We start from the raw sequence: 13,949 nt of genomic DNA, 5'->3' as shown, positions 1-13,949 counted from the left end.
AAGCATCCATGACTGTAGAGATTAATTTGATTCTGCACTTAATAACTGCAGCTAGATTGTTGGTGGCGCAATACTGGAAGAAGGAAGATTTGCCTACAATTCAAGAATGGACATGGAAAGTCACAAATTTAGCAGAGATGGCTAAAATATCTGCATATCTTAAGGACCACTCAAACGAGAGATATAAATGAGACTGGAAAAAATGGATCGATTATATACAAAATAAATATGGGACTAAGAAATTCCAGATAGCTTATGATTAAAATCAGGAATGATATAAATTGTTTAAAGTTAGCCTAGCAAGGAGGAGCTAAGTTCAATTAAAGATGTTATCAATTTCTATTCTTTTTTCCAATATATTTTAGACTGTTTTTGTTAAAGATTTATACCGTGTATGGGTTCTGGGAAGCCGGGGAGGGAAGGTTGGAGGGGGTTGGGGGGGGGGGAGGGATGAATATTGGCTTGACGAGGGGTGTTAGATTTTAATAATATGATTGCACATGTATGCTGTCTTCTTCCTTATTTTTTCTTTAAAACTAAGATAGGTTAAGTATATTGATATGGAAGCATAAATACCATCAACGTAGAATGGAGTTTGCTCAGAAACTGAAATACACCAAGTGAATGAGAGGAAGAGTGGGAAAGGAGAGAAGAAAGATAGGAAGAGAGGGATAGGAGAGAGGGTGAAGGGGGAAGATGAGGAGGATAAGGAGGATGGAATGAAGAGAGAGGAGAAGGAGAAAGGAAGGGGAAGTAGAGTAGAAAGGATGAGGGAGGGAAGAAAGGATAGGAGAGAGGCAGAAGAAAGAGGTGTATGGAGAGCAGAAGAGCTAATAATGGGTTTTTATCTTTCTGGGCGTTGATGGACAAGAGGAACTGATGTAATTACTACTTAATACAGGATATTGGCTATGTAATAGTATACATGTGATTATATGTTATGAAAATGGAAAATAAAAAATGTATTTTAAAAAGCAAGCATCCATGACTGTCCCAGTGACATTTGAAGAGGGTGGAGCTCTTTGGTTCTCCAGCGCTAACTTCTGGACAGAATTGCAGTTATCAGAATCACCAAACCCCAGTCATGCCAGCCTCTCAGCCAAAAGGATGCTATGGTCAGTGTATGTAGCCATAAGAATAAAATGTCCTAAGAATAAGCAATGACATGTCCAATCATAGGTCATTCTCCAAGGCCTTGAGCAGAGTCTCATATCCCAGCAGAGAGCTCAAACTTAAGTCTGTGGTTGGTGGCTAATTTATGGGGCAGGTTCTTTGATGAAGACATGAACCATATCTCCATTTTCCACCACATTGCTCTTCCTCCTTCTTCGTTTTCTAGGTTGGCAATTTATCTGATGAAAGCAAAAGAGATGAAGGAGGCAGGGATGGGCAGACACTAGCAATTTGGGGACAGATAGAAAAACAGAATAAGCTATTGGCAGACTCCCTCATCCGAACATAACACTAAGAAGGATGACATTTTAAAAGTCATTTTGCCTTATATCATTCCCTATGAACACATTTATTGTTCAGGGTGATTGAAGGTGCCAGCAGGGGCCCAAAGCCACTGGCTGTAGGGCAGTGTACAAATTAATTAAAGAAAGAATAAGGAATCCTGGCTCACTATTCCAGATAGGATTCTCATACCATGAAATTTGAAAGACTTCCTGCCTGGCTAATTATAAGAAATATAACCACGTTTGCCCATTAACAAATGCACGAAACGAGTTAAATGAATAACATTTGCACCTAAAAATGATTTCCCTATCCTTATTGCCCCACGCTTCAAAATCAGTAAAGATAAAGGAGTCAGAATGTAGCAAAACATACATAACATCAAACAATTTTTTTTACGTAAGTAAATGAAAAGGTCAAAAAAATGAGGAACGGTCTTGAGATTTTCTGGGTTTTATGTACCAGGGATGCCATATATTTGATTATCACAGTGCAGTCTCAGGGGATCAAAAATATTTCAATAAGAGCAGAAATGCAAGCTTTTCTGAATGTTTGTTGCTGTCAAACTATTTGGAGGGTTTGCAGCGACTTCTGTTCAACAGAATAATTTGACCATACAATATTGATGATGGAATGCTACAAGAGTAAGTATATGATTAAAATGTAGTGTATTTGTGTGCATCAAGGAACAGGGCCATAGGAAACTGGGTTTGTCACACAGTTGCTATGAGTTAAATATAAAATGCCTGTGAAATGTAAAAGTATTCATTTCCCCCCGCTTGATTTCTTCTTAATGGCACTCTTTTTTTCCCTCTCTTCTTCCTTGGCAGATATGATTTTATTGAAATACGGGACGTGGATAATGAAATGCAGATCTTCTGGGAAAACACTGTGGAAACATTGCTCCACCTACAATCACTTCATCTGGCCCTTCGGTGTATATCAAATTCACCTCAGATTATGGCCCGTCAAGGTGCTGGCTTCTCTCTGCGTTATGAGATCTACAAGACTGTTAGTTTTTATCTGCTTTCCCAACCAAATCCTTAGGCCTCTTCCAGTTGGGGCAATCTCTCTCTCTCTCTCTCTCTCTTCTCTCTATCTCTATATCTCTCTATCTATCTATCTATCTCTATCTATATCTATCTCTATCTCTATATCTCTCTATCTCTATCTCTATCTCTATCTCTCTATCTCTATCCTATCTATCTCTATCTTGAAGAGCCGAGGTGGCACAGTGGTTAGGGTGCAGTACTGCAGGCCACTTCAGCTGACTGTTATCTGCAGTTCGGCTGTTCTAATCTCACCGGCTCAAGGTTGACTCAGCCTTCCATCCTTCCGAGGTGGGTGAAATGAGGACCCAGACTGTGGGGGCGGTATGCTGACTCTGTAAACCGCTTAGAGAGGGCTGAAAGCCCTATGAAGCGGTATATAAGTCTAACTGCTATTGCTATTGCTATTGCTATCTCTCTCTCTCTCTCTCTCTCTCTCTCTCCCTATCTCTCTCTCTTCTCTCTTTGTCTCTGTCTGTCTTGTCTGCCTGTGCCTGCCTGTCTCTCCTCTCTTAATGTATGCTGTATGAACAGTGAACCACTACTTTGAAATGAGAAATTCACCTTAACTCATACCTGTAGGATGCTTTTGAGCTGCTCTTAACTATGAAACAGCCTTGCAAATTTGTACTTCTACTCCCCAGTAAAGCAAGGGAAAATTTGCTAATAGAGTTATTGCTGGCAGGATGTTGAATAGCCTTTGTTGGGTTCCTTCTTGGAAATTCAGAAGTCCTGTCCAGCTGAACTATTTCTACATTTCAACTGTTCTGAGGAAGAGGTAATGACTCTACTGCCCTTTGAGTTTCTTCAGGAAGGTGTTGATGACTTGCCAGGCTTGGGAAAACTGTTCTTAGAATTGTCAATCTTCTCGTATGAGGATGTCCTTATTAAACCTCACATTCATCTTGCCTTAGTTCTTCTCCCCTTACCAAATCTATTTCATCAACATTTTCAAAAAAGTGAAGTATTTCATGGCATATTGACAGGATATTTTGGTTTCTAAAGGAAAGCAGCTTCTTCATTAAGTGATCTAATTTACTCTAGAATTACAAAGAGCGTATGTGATATATATCTATATCTATCTATATATATCTATATCTATATCCATATCCATATCCATATCTATCTAATCTATATCTATATCTATATCTATATCTATATCTATATCTATATCTATATCTATATCTATATCTATATCTATATCTATATCTCTCATATATCTATCTATCTATCTATCTATCTATCTATCTATCTATCTATCTATATGATTTTTACAACCCCTGGTAAGCCCCAATTATGGGAGGAAGCTAACTGCTTCCATCATCTGTCAATCGGCTCGTCACAAGAGTCCACATGACGAAACCCAATGTTTTTTACTGTTGCCTTTGTTATATTTGTGGTTTTTTTTTATTTGTGCTGATAAATAAATAAAGGGAGACTAGTATAGATCTATTTCAAGCTATTTAGCTCTCATCAGCTAGCCAGACCCTTACTGGGATTTGAACCTGGGCTATAAACATAGAACATTGAACATAGCCCAGGTTCAAATCCCAGTAAGGTATGGCTAGCTGATGAGAGCTAAATAGCTTGAAATAGATCTATACTAGTCTCCCTTTATTTATTTATCAGCAAAATAAACAACACACACACACACACACACACACACACACACATATATTTGAAGTGTCATATAGAAAGAAAGCTTGTTCAAATCAAGGCTGACCAAGAATGGTTCTCTCTTCCCATCCTGCTAAAAATAAGCTGTGAGGAACTGAAAAAGGGCAAGAGGCAAACAGCATTTCTTGTCATGCCCAGAAATCTTAATGAATTTGGAAGCATGTAGAGATTTTACAGATTTGGGAGACTTCAGATAGATTATGCACATTAACCTATGGCGGCACATTTCATACTGTATCAGGAAAGAGGTTGACATGACTTCCAGAGCTGAATTTTAGTGATTTTGGTAGAGGGAGTGCTAGATTTCCAGAACATAGAGAATAAATACTATCCAAAAAGCCAATATCACAAAATCTCAAACTCTGGCAAAAGTAAGTTGTTTTGTAAAAGGAATAGATCTTAAACAGAAATGATCCTTGAATTGGAAAATAATTTTAGTCCATCTTTACTTGCTTGGAGTTATTGCTTCAGCCTTATTTAGTAAGCAAGTTGGCCTTATCGTCTTTGTACAGTTGTCTATGCAGTTCAATACATTTTGGGGCAGAGGTGATCTGGCGATGCTATCAAAACCATGGTGAAATTCCATTTTTTTTCTCGGTTCTGTGGGTGTGGCTTGGTGGGCATGGCTTTTGGGGGGGTGTCATGTGAGACCGAGTGGCATGGCCAACTTTACATCACTCATGGCAACGCACCAAGCCATGCCCGTTAAGCCATGCCCACGAATCAACAGAAAAGTTTGGCCACCCAAGTTTTCTAGCATTCAACGTGGCTGCTTCTCGCCTCCTTCTCATGTGTGCATGAGCCCAAGAAGGAGGAGAAAAGCAGCCACATTGAATGCTGCGTCAGAGAGAAGCCGAATTTTTCTTCCTCCCTTCACAGTGGAGCTGCTCAGAAGGCAGCCACCAGACACATCTGTCCCTTTAGGTTCTCCCTCCCTTCCGGGATTGTACCTTAAAGACCATGTGTCAGCTTCTGCTTTGCTACTGCTTCAGCTGCCATGAAACGGGAGGGGGGGGGGGCGTGTATGTGGGAGGGTTTTAATTGATGTGCTGGAGGTCTGCTGCAGGAATGTTCTAGGATGTTCCAGTCGTTGGGGTCTACGCATGCGTACGTGTTTCCCGCCTGCATCAACGGCCTTCACATTCCATCTTGGCCTGTCTTTTTGAAGTTATCTCACACCTGACATTTGAAGGACTTATGATTGGACTGGAGCTTTGATCCTAAGGGGGGGGACGGGCTTTGCCATATCAATTGCTTTCGCGCCATATTATTCAGATCTTGCTTCACTACTGCTCGCTTACCATTTATAATTAGTAAAAGTACTTGGATTTCCAACCCATGGAGTCTCTGGTCTTCTTTCCTAATTATGGAATGGAGTGGGGCGTGACAAGAAGCAAGATCTGAATAATATCCCTTTCCAGGAGATTTACGTCTACCGAGAAGGGACATAATGTTTCTCCGACCAGAGAAGAGGAAGGCGCGTTGGAGGGACGGATTCCAGTGAACTGGGACCTCCCGACCTTTCTTTACACCAGCCCAGCCCGTCTGACCGACCTCTGCACGAAGATTTATGTCAACTACAAATTTCCAATCAGCCTGAGCCTTCCCCCCTACCCCGTTGGTCAACTTCAGTGGGGCAAGAGAAATAGAGACAAGCTGGAATGCTGGACTCACCCAAAGACCGCCTCAACAAACTTCGCTGGAGCCAGGGGCCGTGAGGAAACCCAGGCGGGTGAATTCCCTGACTATTGGAGCCAAAGAGGCGATGAAGCTGAATGGAGAAATTATCAACACCAGGGCCCCGTGAGAAACCACAGCGGAGTGAGTTACCTGATTATTGGGGTCAAACATTTTTGGAGGACGGGGGGGGAGGAGGAAAGAGACTGGAGAAGTTGGCAACGTCACCCACGCCAGGATTCTCCCCACCCCTCCCTCGGCCTGTCTCACCCCCTGCGGCTAGAGGTTTTGCTGATCAAAGGGGACCTCCCCCCCAGGCCCCCCCTCGACGACATCGGATGGCTAAAATTCCTCCCTTGCCTGTGCGTTTTAATGGTGCTTCAGCCACCCTTCCCTCCTTTCTTATGCAAGTCTTTAACTACATGGAAATATATGGGCGGGACTTTGAATCTGACACTTTAAGGGTCAGAATGGTTCTTTTGTCCTTGGACGGTGAAGCGGCTACGTGGTCAACTGCTTTGCATATGTCTGGTTCTCCCCTCTTGGGGAATTTCAACCGTTTTATGGCGGCTTTCCGCCAACGTTTTGATGACCCGTTAACTGAGAAGCGGAACAAATTAAAGTTTTAACCTTTGACCAAGACGATAGACCAGTCGCCCAATACATCCAGGAATTTCAATGTCTGTCTCAGTACATGAGAGGCTGGGGGAGGATGCACTTCTGGACAGATTTGCTGAAGGCTTAAACGCTGACATTTATCAACAATGTGTCAATCGTAACCTGCCGAGGGCGTTTAATCACTTGGTTTGAACATGCTGCTGACGCTGAGCTTGACTTAATTCGCGTTATGCCACTGAAGAAAGAAGGAAGCGAAAGAAAGAGCTGCCAAGTCCCTCCCCCCTCCTACTACTCAAGCGCTTTTCAGACGCCGAGGCGACGCGAGGGAGCCCCCTTCTGGCTCCTCCAGACCTTTAACATGTTTTCGCTGTGGGAAGCTTGGGCATACGGCCCCCTCTGTCGGGCGAAATCCCCTCTCTGCCCAACCCCTCCCAGACGTGAGGAGAAACCTGCCAGAGGCTCTGAAAAGAAAAAGAAGGAAACGGCTTTCGCTGGGGAAACCAACCCCCCTCCTTCCCCAACCTTTGACGGACGACGCGGATGCTAACTCCTCTTCTTCTGATGACTCAGATGACGACACTTCACCTCACTGGGTGAGTTCAAACAAGGGACCCCTTCTACTCCCTATGAATTAAAAGTTCCTCCTGAGGGGACACCTGCCACCCTCCTAGCATTACTGGATTCCGGCTGTTCCCGGTCCATGATCAACCCAGCCATGGTTGAGAAATTAGGACTCAAATTGCGCACTTTGAAAACCCTATTGTTTTTTGCCAGATAGACGGATTGGTTGCGGGGGGGGGGGGCGCCCATTTTTTACTGAGCCTTGGAAATGAAAATGGGTACCCACACTGAATTAATCTCTTTTGTGGTCGCACCTGGCATGGACAGACCACTTATTTTGGGCATCCCGTGGCTCCGGAAGTGGAACCCTCACATAAATTGGCGGACAGGCCGCTTGCGTATTCGCTCCAAAGTTCCTCCAGTGGGGAGGGCTCTCCAAACCAACCTGACGTCACTAACGTTCCTGAAGTAGCCGCTAGGGGGCAGGAGAGAGAGGATGCAGGAGAGGAGAAAATTCCGAAGGAATATTGGATCTTAAGGAAGTCTTCAGCGAGCAATCTTCGGACATTCTGCCCCCCCACAGGCCTACTGATTGCTCCATCGACATTTTGCCCGGGTCAAACTCCCAAAACCCCGCATTTACTCCATGTCACCCAGGGAAATGGAGGAGATGCGTTCTTTCATTGACAAAAATTTGAAACGTGGTTTCATTGAACCGGCCCGACCCAAGGTGGCGGCCCCTGTGCTGTTTCGTGAGAAGAAAGATGGGTCTCTTCGTTTATGTTGTGACTTAGGAACCTTAACGCCATATGTTCTCAAAACCTCTACCCATCCCATTGATGAAGGACTTATTGGCGCAACTGGGGAAGGGCCGCATCTTCACAAAATTGGACCTGCGTGAAGCGTACTATAGGGTTCGCATTAAGGAGGGGGACGAATGTAAGACCGCCTTTAACTGCCCTCTTGGTTGTTTCCAGTTCCGGGTCATGCCTTTTGGCCTACAGGGGGCTCCTGCTGTATTCATGCAGTTTATTAATGAGATCCTACACGATCATCTCTATAAGGGCGTTATCGTATATCTGGACGATATCCTCATTTATACCCGCTCTCACGACCACCACGTCAATCTAGTGCGCACTGTTTTGAAAAAACTCCGTGCAGCCAACTTGTATGCCAAATTGTCTAAGTGTGAGTTTCACCAAACTACTATTGACTATTGGGCTACCGTATCCCCTCATGAGTTGAAATGGACCCTGAGAAGGTAAAGGCCGTCACTGAATGGGACGCTCCCAAAACTCGTAAACAACTGCAACAATTTTGGGTTTCGCTAATTTCTACCGTCAATTTATTCCCTCTTTTGCCGACATTGCTCTCCTATTACTAATTTGCTCAAAACTAAAGGCGACCCAAAACCTAAACCCAGTAAGCCTTTGGACTGGACCATGGAATGCCAGGCGGCGTTCGAAAAGCTTAAACGCCTTTTTGCCGCTGAACCAGTTCTTAAACATCCTGACCTCAACCAACCCTTCGTTGTCCAAGCTGATGCCAGTGATGTCGCCGTTGGGGCTGTTCTGCTACAAGCCAATGACCAGGGTACCTTACAGCCTTGCGCGTACACCTCACGTAAACTCACTGACACGGAACGACGCTGGGCGGTCTGGGAGAAAGAGGCGTTTGCAGTTCGTTGGGCCCTCGCTACTTGGCGCCACTTCCTTGAAGGCTCTAAACACCCTTTTGAGGTGTGGACTGACCACAAAAATTTGGAGGCGTTGCGCACGCCTCGCCGTCTTCCCCAAAGCAGATGCGTTGGGCCCAATATTTTAACCAGTTTCAATTTCACTCTAAAGTATATCCCGGGTGGAAAGAATTTCATGGCCGATGCTTTGTCCCGGTTACCTCAGTATAATTGTTCCAAGCTAAGTATCGTCCAACCGCTCTTGGCGGCTCCGGTGCTCACACGTCACCAGACCAAGGCCGCAAAAGGACGTACCTCACGACCTGCTTTCTGACCTCAAAGCAGCTCTCCCGCAGGACAGACTGGTTCCTGAACCATCGGGACGAAGTGCCACCATGAGAGACGATCTACCGTGGATTGGAGCTAAATTTACATCCCCGCTTCCTTACGTCTTGTGGTCCTTCGTCGCGCTCATGACTCCAGGATGGCAGGAGGTCATTTTGGATTCGTGAAACTTTGCACCTCGGGAAGAGACAATTCTGGTGGGCCATCGTTAAAAAAGGACATTGAACTTTATGTCTCCAGTTGCCCGGTTTGCGCTAAAACGCACCGCCAAAAAACCTCCGGGGAAACCACACGGCCTTCTACAGTCCGTCGCCCGCCCCATTGCCCCGTGGAAGGAAATTTCTATGGACTTTATTGTGGACCTTCCCGAGGAGCCAGGGGCACACGGTTATCTGGGTGGTTACGATTTGTTCTCCAAGCAAGTTCACTTCGTGCCGTGCCACAAGATTCCTTCCGCCAAGGCCTTTGCTAAGCTCTTCCTTTCCCACTATACCGCTTGCATGGCGTTCCACGACCGTATTATCTCCGATCGTGGAGTCCAATTCACATCCAAGTTTTTGGAAGGGAGTTCCTCACGCTGTATTGCTCCGCCCAGGGCCTTAGCTCCGCCTACCATCCTCAGACTAATGGCGGCTGTGAACGTACTAATTCCGTCCTTGAACAATATTTACGTTGCTTCATCAATTTATCAACAGGACGATTGGGTGGACTTGTTACCACACGCTGAAGTGGCCTATAACAATTCGGTTTCACTCCAGCACTGGGTTTCACCCCCTTTCAGGGTCATTTAGGCCATGATTTTGTTCCCTATCCCCCGAACTGCCTACGGCCCAGCCTCAGGTTCCTTCCGTGGCGGACTGGAGTGAAACGTTCTCAGTCGCCTTTGGCCCCTCACTCGTTCCACCTTGGACGCCGCCCACAAGGCTCATAAGAAGCAGGCTTGATAGGAAACGCTCTCAGCCTTATGAGTACCTACGTTGGTGATTTAGTGTATTTGTCCACCGAAATTCCTTGCATACCACTCAAAAGTCTAAGAAATTGGTCCCAAGTATGTTGGCCCTTTCCCGATTTTGAAAGTTATCAATTCCTGTTTCGGTTCGTTTGCCAATTGCCCACATATCTTAACCGCAGCCAATCCGGTATTCCATATCAACCTCATCAAGCCAGTTCGGGTATCTGACCTGCGCCCCCGCAGATGACCATCCCCCTGCTCGTTGCTTGTTGATGGGGAACGTCATTTGAGTCCGGGACCATTTCTGGATTCCCGCAAGCAACCGCAATCGCGTCCAATACCTTGTGGCTTGGAAAACATTTTCCCCCCTCCCACACGGAATGGGTTGATAAGACCGACGTTCGTGCTCCCCGCTTGCTTCGGAAAATTTTATGCTGCTTATTCCCGACAAGCCTTGACCTTTTTCTCCTTTCCCTCTCTTGTTGTTGTTGTTTGTCTGTTTTTTTTGTTTTTTCTTTCAGGCTTGACAGCCTTTTTTTCCGGGGACGGCCGGATGTCAGCTTCTGCTTTGCTACCTGCTTCGCTGCCATGAAACGGGAGGGGGGGGTCGTGTATGTGGGAGGGTTTTAATGTGTGTGCTGGAGGTCTGCTGCAGGAATGTTCTAGGATGTTCCAGTCGTTGGGGTCTACGCATGCGTACGTGTTCCCGCCTGCAATCAACGGCCTTCACATTCCATCTTGGCCTGTCTTTTTGAGGTATCTCCACCTGACATTTGAAGGACTTATGATTGGACTGGAGCTTTGATCCTAAGGGGGGGGACGGGCTTTGCCATATATCAATTGCTTTCGCGCCATATTATTCAGATCTTGCTTCACTACGGCTCGCTTACCATTATAATAGTAAAAGTACTTTGATTTCCACCCATGGAGTCTCTTGGTCTTCTTTCCTAATTATGGAATGGAGTGGGGCGTGACACCATGTACCTCAGTGGTGCGCTTCAAAAAATTGTTCGAACCTACTCGTGGGTGTGGCCTCCTTTGTGGGAGTGGCTTGCCGCCCATGTGACCGGATATGAAGATGCCGACGACACTTGTCAGAACCACCTTAAATTACCTCCCACACAGCACTGGCATGCATAAGAATATGATGTAACTTGTTTTTTAAAAGGCATCTTTGGTTTGCGTTAAAACAACTTCAACACACGCAATGTTCTGATTGCACCACAAATGCAGTAGTCATCCTTACCTTTCACAGAGGCACTGAGTTTTATAAATAGGAGCAGATAGTGTAGAATAATCATCTCCAAGGACCAGTGGTGGGTTTCAAAAAAGTTTGGAAGCTCTTCTGTAGGTGAGGCCTGCTTTCTGGGTCCACTGGTGGAACCTCTTCTAACCGGTTCGGTAGATTTGACGAACCTGTTCTACCGAATAGGTGCGAACTGGTAGGAACCCACCTCTGGTGTACCTTAAAGACAGCTGCCTTCTGAGCAGCTGCTGTGATGCTATCCCTCCGGCTGTGCACCACATTGCCTGCCGGTGCCCCTCATGCCAGACCTGGCCAGGAGAACAGCAGTAGCCAGAGGGATGGCATTGCAGTGGAGCTGCTCAGAGGGCAGCCAAAAACAACCGCCGACAGCTGGAGGCTTCTTGGCCCAAAAGGCAGCTGAACCTTGCCAGTGGGCAGGTGTGGGCGGGGTCAACCAGGGGTGAACCAGTCCGTACTGGTTGAATTTCACCCCTGATTCCAAACTTCACAAGTGAAATGTGGTCTAATTATCTTCAAAGAAACTTCAAAATCTTCAGTTTTGGAGATATTAACTAATAAAAAGCTGCTCAGCAAATATTGTTAGAATTCAATTCCGATTTATGAAACCACTTTAATTTAGGGGTCAATTAAAGTGTGCTTGTGAAGTTCTGGAAGGCTTAGCTCCTACATCAAGGAGACCTGTGTTCTCCTGGCAATTTTCCTCTTCACTCTGAATTCCCTTTCTATGTAAAATGCAGACTACTCTGGAAAAAACAAGGCCTCTGCCTCAATTGTCCATGGCTGAAATTTGAATTTCCGTCTGCAGACTCTCAGTATATTTGAAGGGGGAGACAAAATGCACTTTTACTCTTCATGTAATGGTTTCTGATAGCTATTAGTGGAATTTTTTGATCAGACCTGACAAGGCTTCAAAAATCTGTTTATAAATGGGGAGATATTTCTTAGAGAAAGTGCAAAGTTGGAATCCAAAATGGATTTATTAGTTTAAGATTAAAATATGACTTTCTGATAGCTCTTAATTAATAGATTTTTGCTGATTGCAACTGAATTATGAGGTTTTACCATCCATTATTGTTAAGGAATAAGGTGTGAGAAAAAGATATTTTTAACTGAAATATTAGAGAAGGTGTTAAGTTACTGAAGTTATTTCCACTTGTCTCGAGGGAGGAGGAATCATTTTTATATTTTTTTATTTTTTATTTGTTTTTTCTATCTCTGCACTTCTCTTTTTAATGTTGGAAGAAATATCCTTCTGGGTTCAGTTCCAAGTGGGGAGAAAGACACTCAGTTCACGGAAGTTGCTTGGAAAGAAGGTTTATTGATGAACAGGATCACATGGTTTGAGATCCGGTTCCACCACAAAACCGCGGTAGACAAAAGCGCGCTCGACGAAAGCGCATACGTGACGTCATCACAGCGCGACGAAAACATCGCGCTGTGAGCGGTAAATTTAAAATTAAAGCGAAAACCTTACCCTAACCCCCCCAAACCTAACCCTAAACCTAACCCTAAACCTAACCCTTAACCTAACCCTTAACCTAACCCTAACCCTAACCCTAAACCTAACGCTAACCCTTAACCTAACGCTAACCCTAACCCTAACGCTTAACGTAACCCTAACCCTAACCCTAACCCTTAACCTAACCCTAACCCTAAACCTAACCCTTACCTTTATGTGAATCGGCTTGCTTTAATTTTTTAAATTTCAATTTAATTTATTTTTAATTTTTTTCGTCGCGCTGCTGATGACGTCAGGTACGCGCTTTCGTCGAGCGCGCTTTTGTGGACCGCGGTTTTGACGGGTCACGTGAGATCCTGGGCACATGGGGAGACAGAGATTGATACCCTCTGTTGGGCTTTGAATTTGAGCTTGTATTCTGATGGGTTGTCAGACTCTTAATAGGGCCATGCAGAGGTAACTTTGTAGGTTTTGAGTCCCAAGCTTGGTTGAGCCTTGCGGGTGATGTAACCTTCCCAGGTGCCATGTGAGGAGTTCTGTTGCTAGATGGGTAGAAGGCTAATCCTACCTGTTGGATCTTGGGTGAGGGCATTTGCTTATGAATAGACCTAGCCATCTCTTTATCTCAAGTGCTGACATCTGCTGTGGGGCTATTGAGGAGGCTATTAAGAGTGAGTTGCTTCCTGCCTAAAAAAAACATGTTTCTCCATTTCTCATCCAGCGAAATATAATACCCTGCCTTTTTAATATTTCCTAGAATATTTCATTCTTCTAGGAGAGGGGTGCGTGCTAATTTCCTACATTGTGTTTTTTCTTAGTTTTCATTCGCCCTGAGTCTTCCGGGAATAGGGCAGCGTACAAGCTAAATAAAACTCTAAACTCTAAACTCATTATCCTTTATCTTTGTAAACTCTGATATAAAAAAAGAAATTATTAGAATCATAGCATCATTTGGTGATGAGGAGCCAAAGTGGCGCAGTGGTTAAATGCAGCACTGCAGGCTATTCAGCTGACTGCAGTTCTGCAGTTCGGCTGTTCAATCTCACCGGCTCAGGGTTGACTCAGCCTTCCATCCTTCCGAGGTGGGTGAAATGAGGACCCAGACTGTGGGGGGCAATATGCTGACTCTGTAAACCGCTTAGAGAGGGCTGAAAGCCCTATGAAGCGGTATATAAGTCTAACTGCTATTGCTATTGCTATATTGGTCAGTAGTG

At 44.9% G+C, this 13,949-nt stretch overlaps 1 protein-coding gene across 1 annotated transcript in view; it reads left to right on the top strand.

Annotated features, from left to right (window-relative positions):
* Nucleotides 1-2,088: 2,088 nt before the first annotated feature.
* The window catches only part of NRP2 (neuropilin 2), a 157,782-nt gene continuing 145,921 nt past the window's right edge, over nucleotides 2,089-13,949 (top strand). The window contains 2 exon segments of the mRNA XM_032234293.1: nucleotides 2,089-2,099; nucleotides 2,286-2,467. Coding sequence (XP_032090184.1) covers nucleotides 2,089-2,099; nucleotides 2,286-2,467 — 193 coding nt within the window.

This window comes from Thamnophis elegans, chromosome 1, assembly GCF_009769535.1.
Source record: "Thamnophis elegans isolate rThaEle1 chromosome 1, rThaEle1.pri, whole genome shotgun sequence".
Lineage (NCBI taxonomy): Eukaryota > Metazoa > Chordata > Lepidosauria > Squamata > Colubridae > Thamnophis > Thamnophis elegans.
This window is presented reverse-complemented; position numbering and strand designations above follow the sequence as displayed.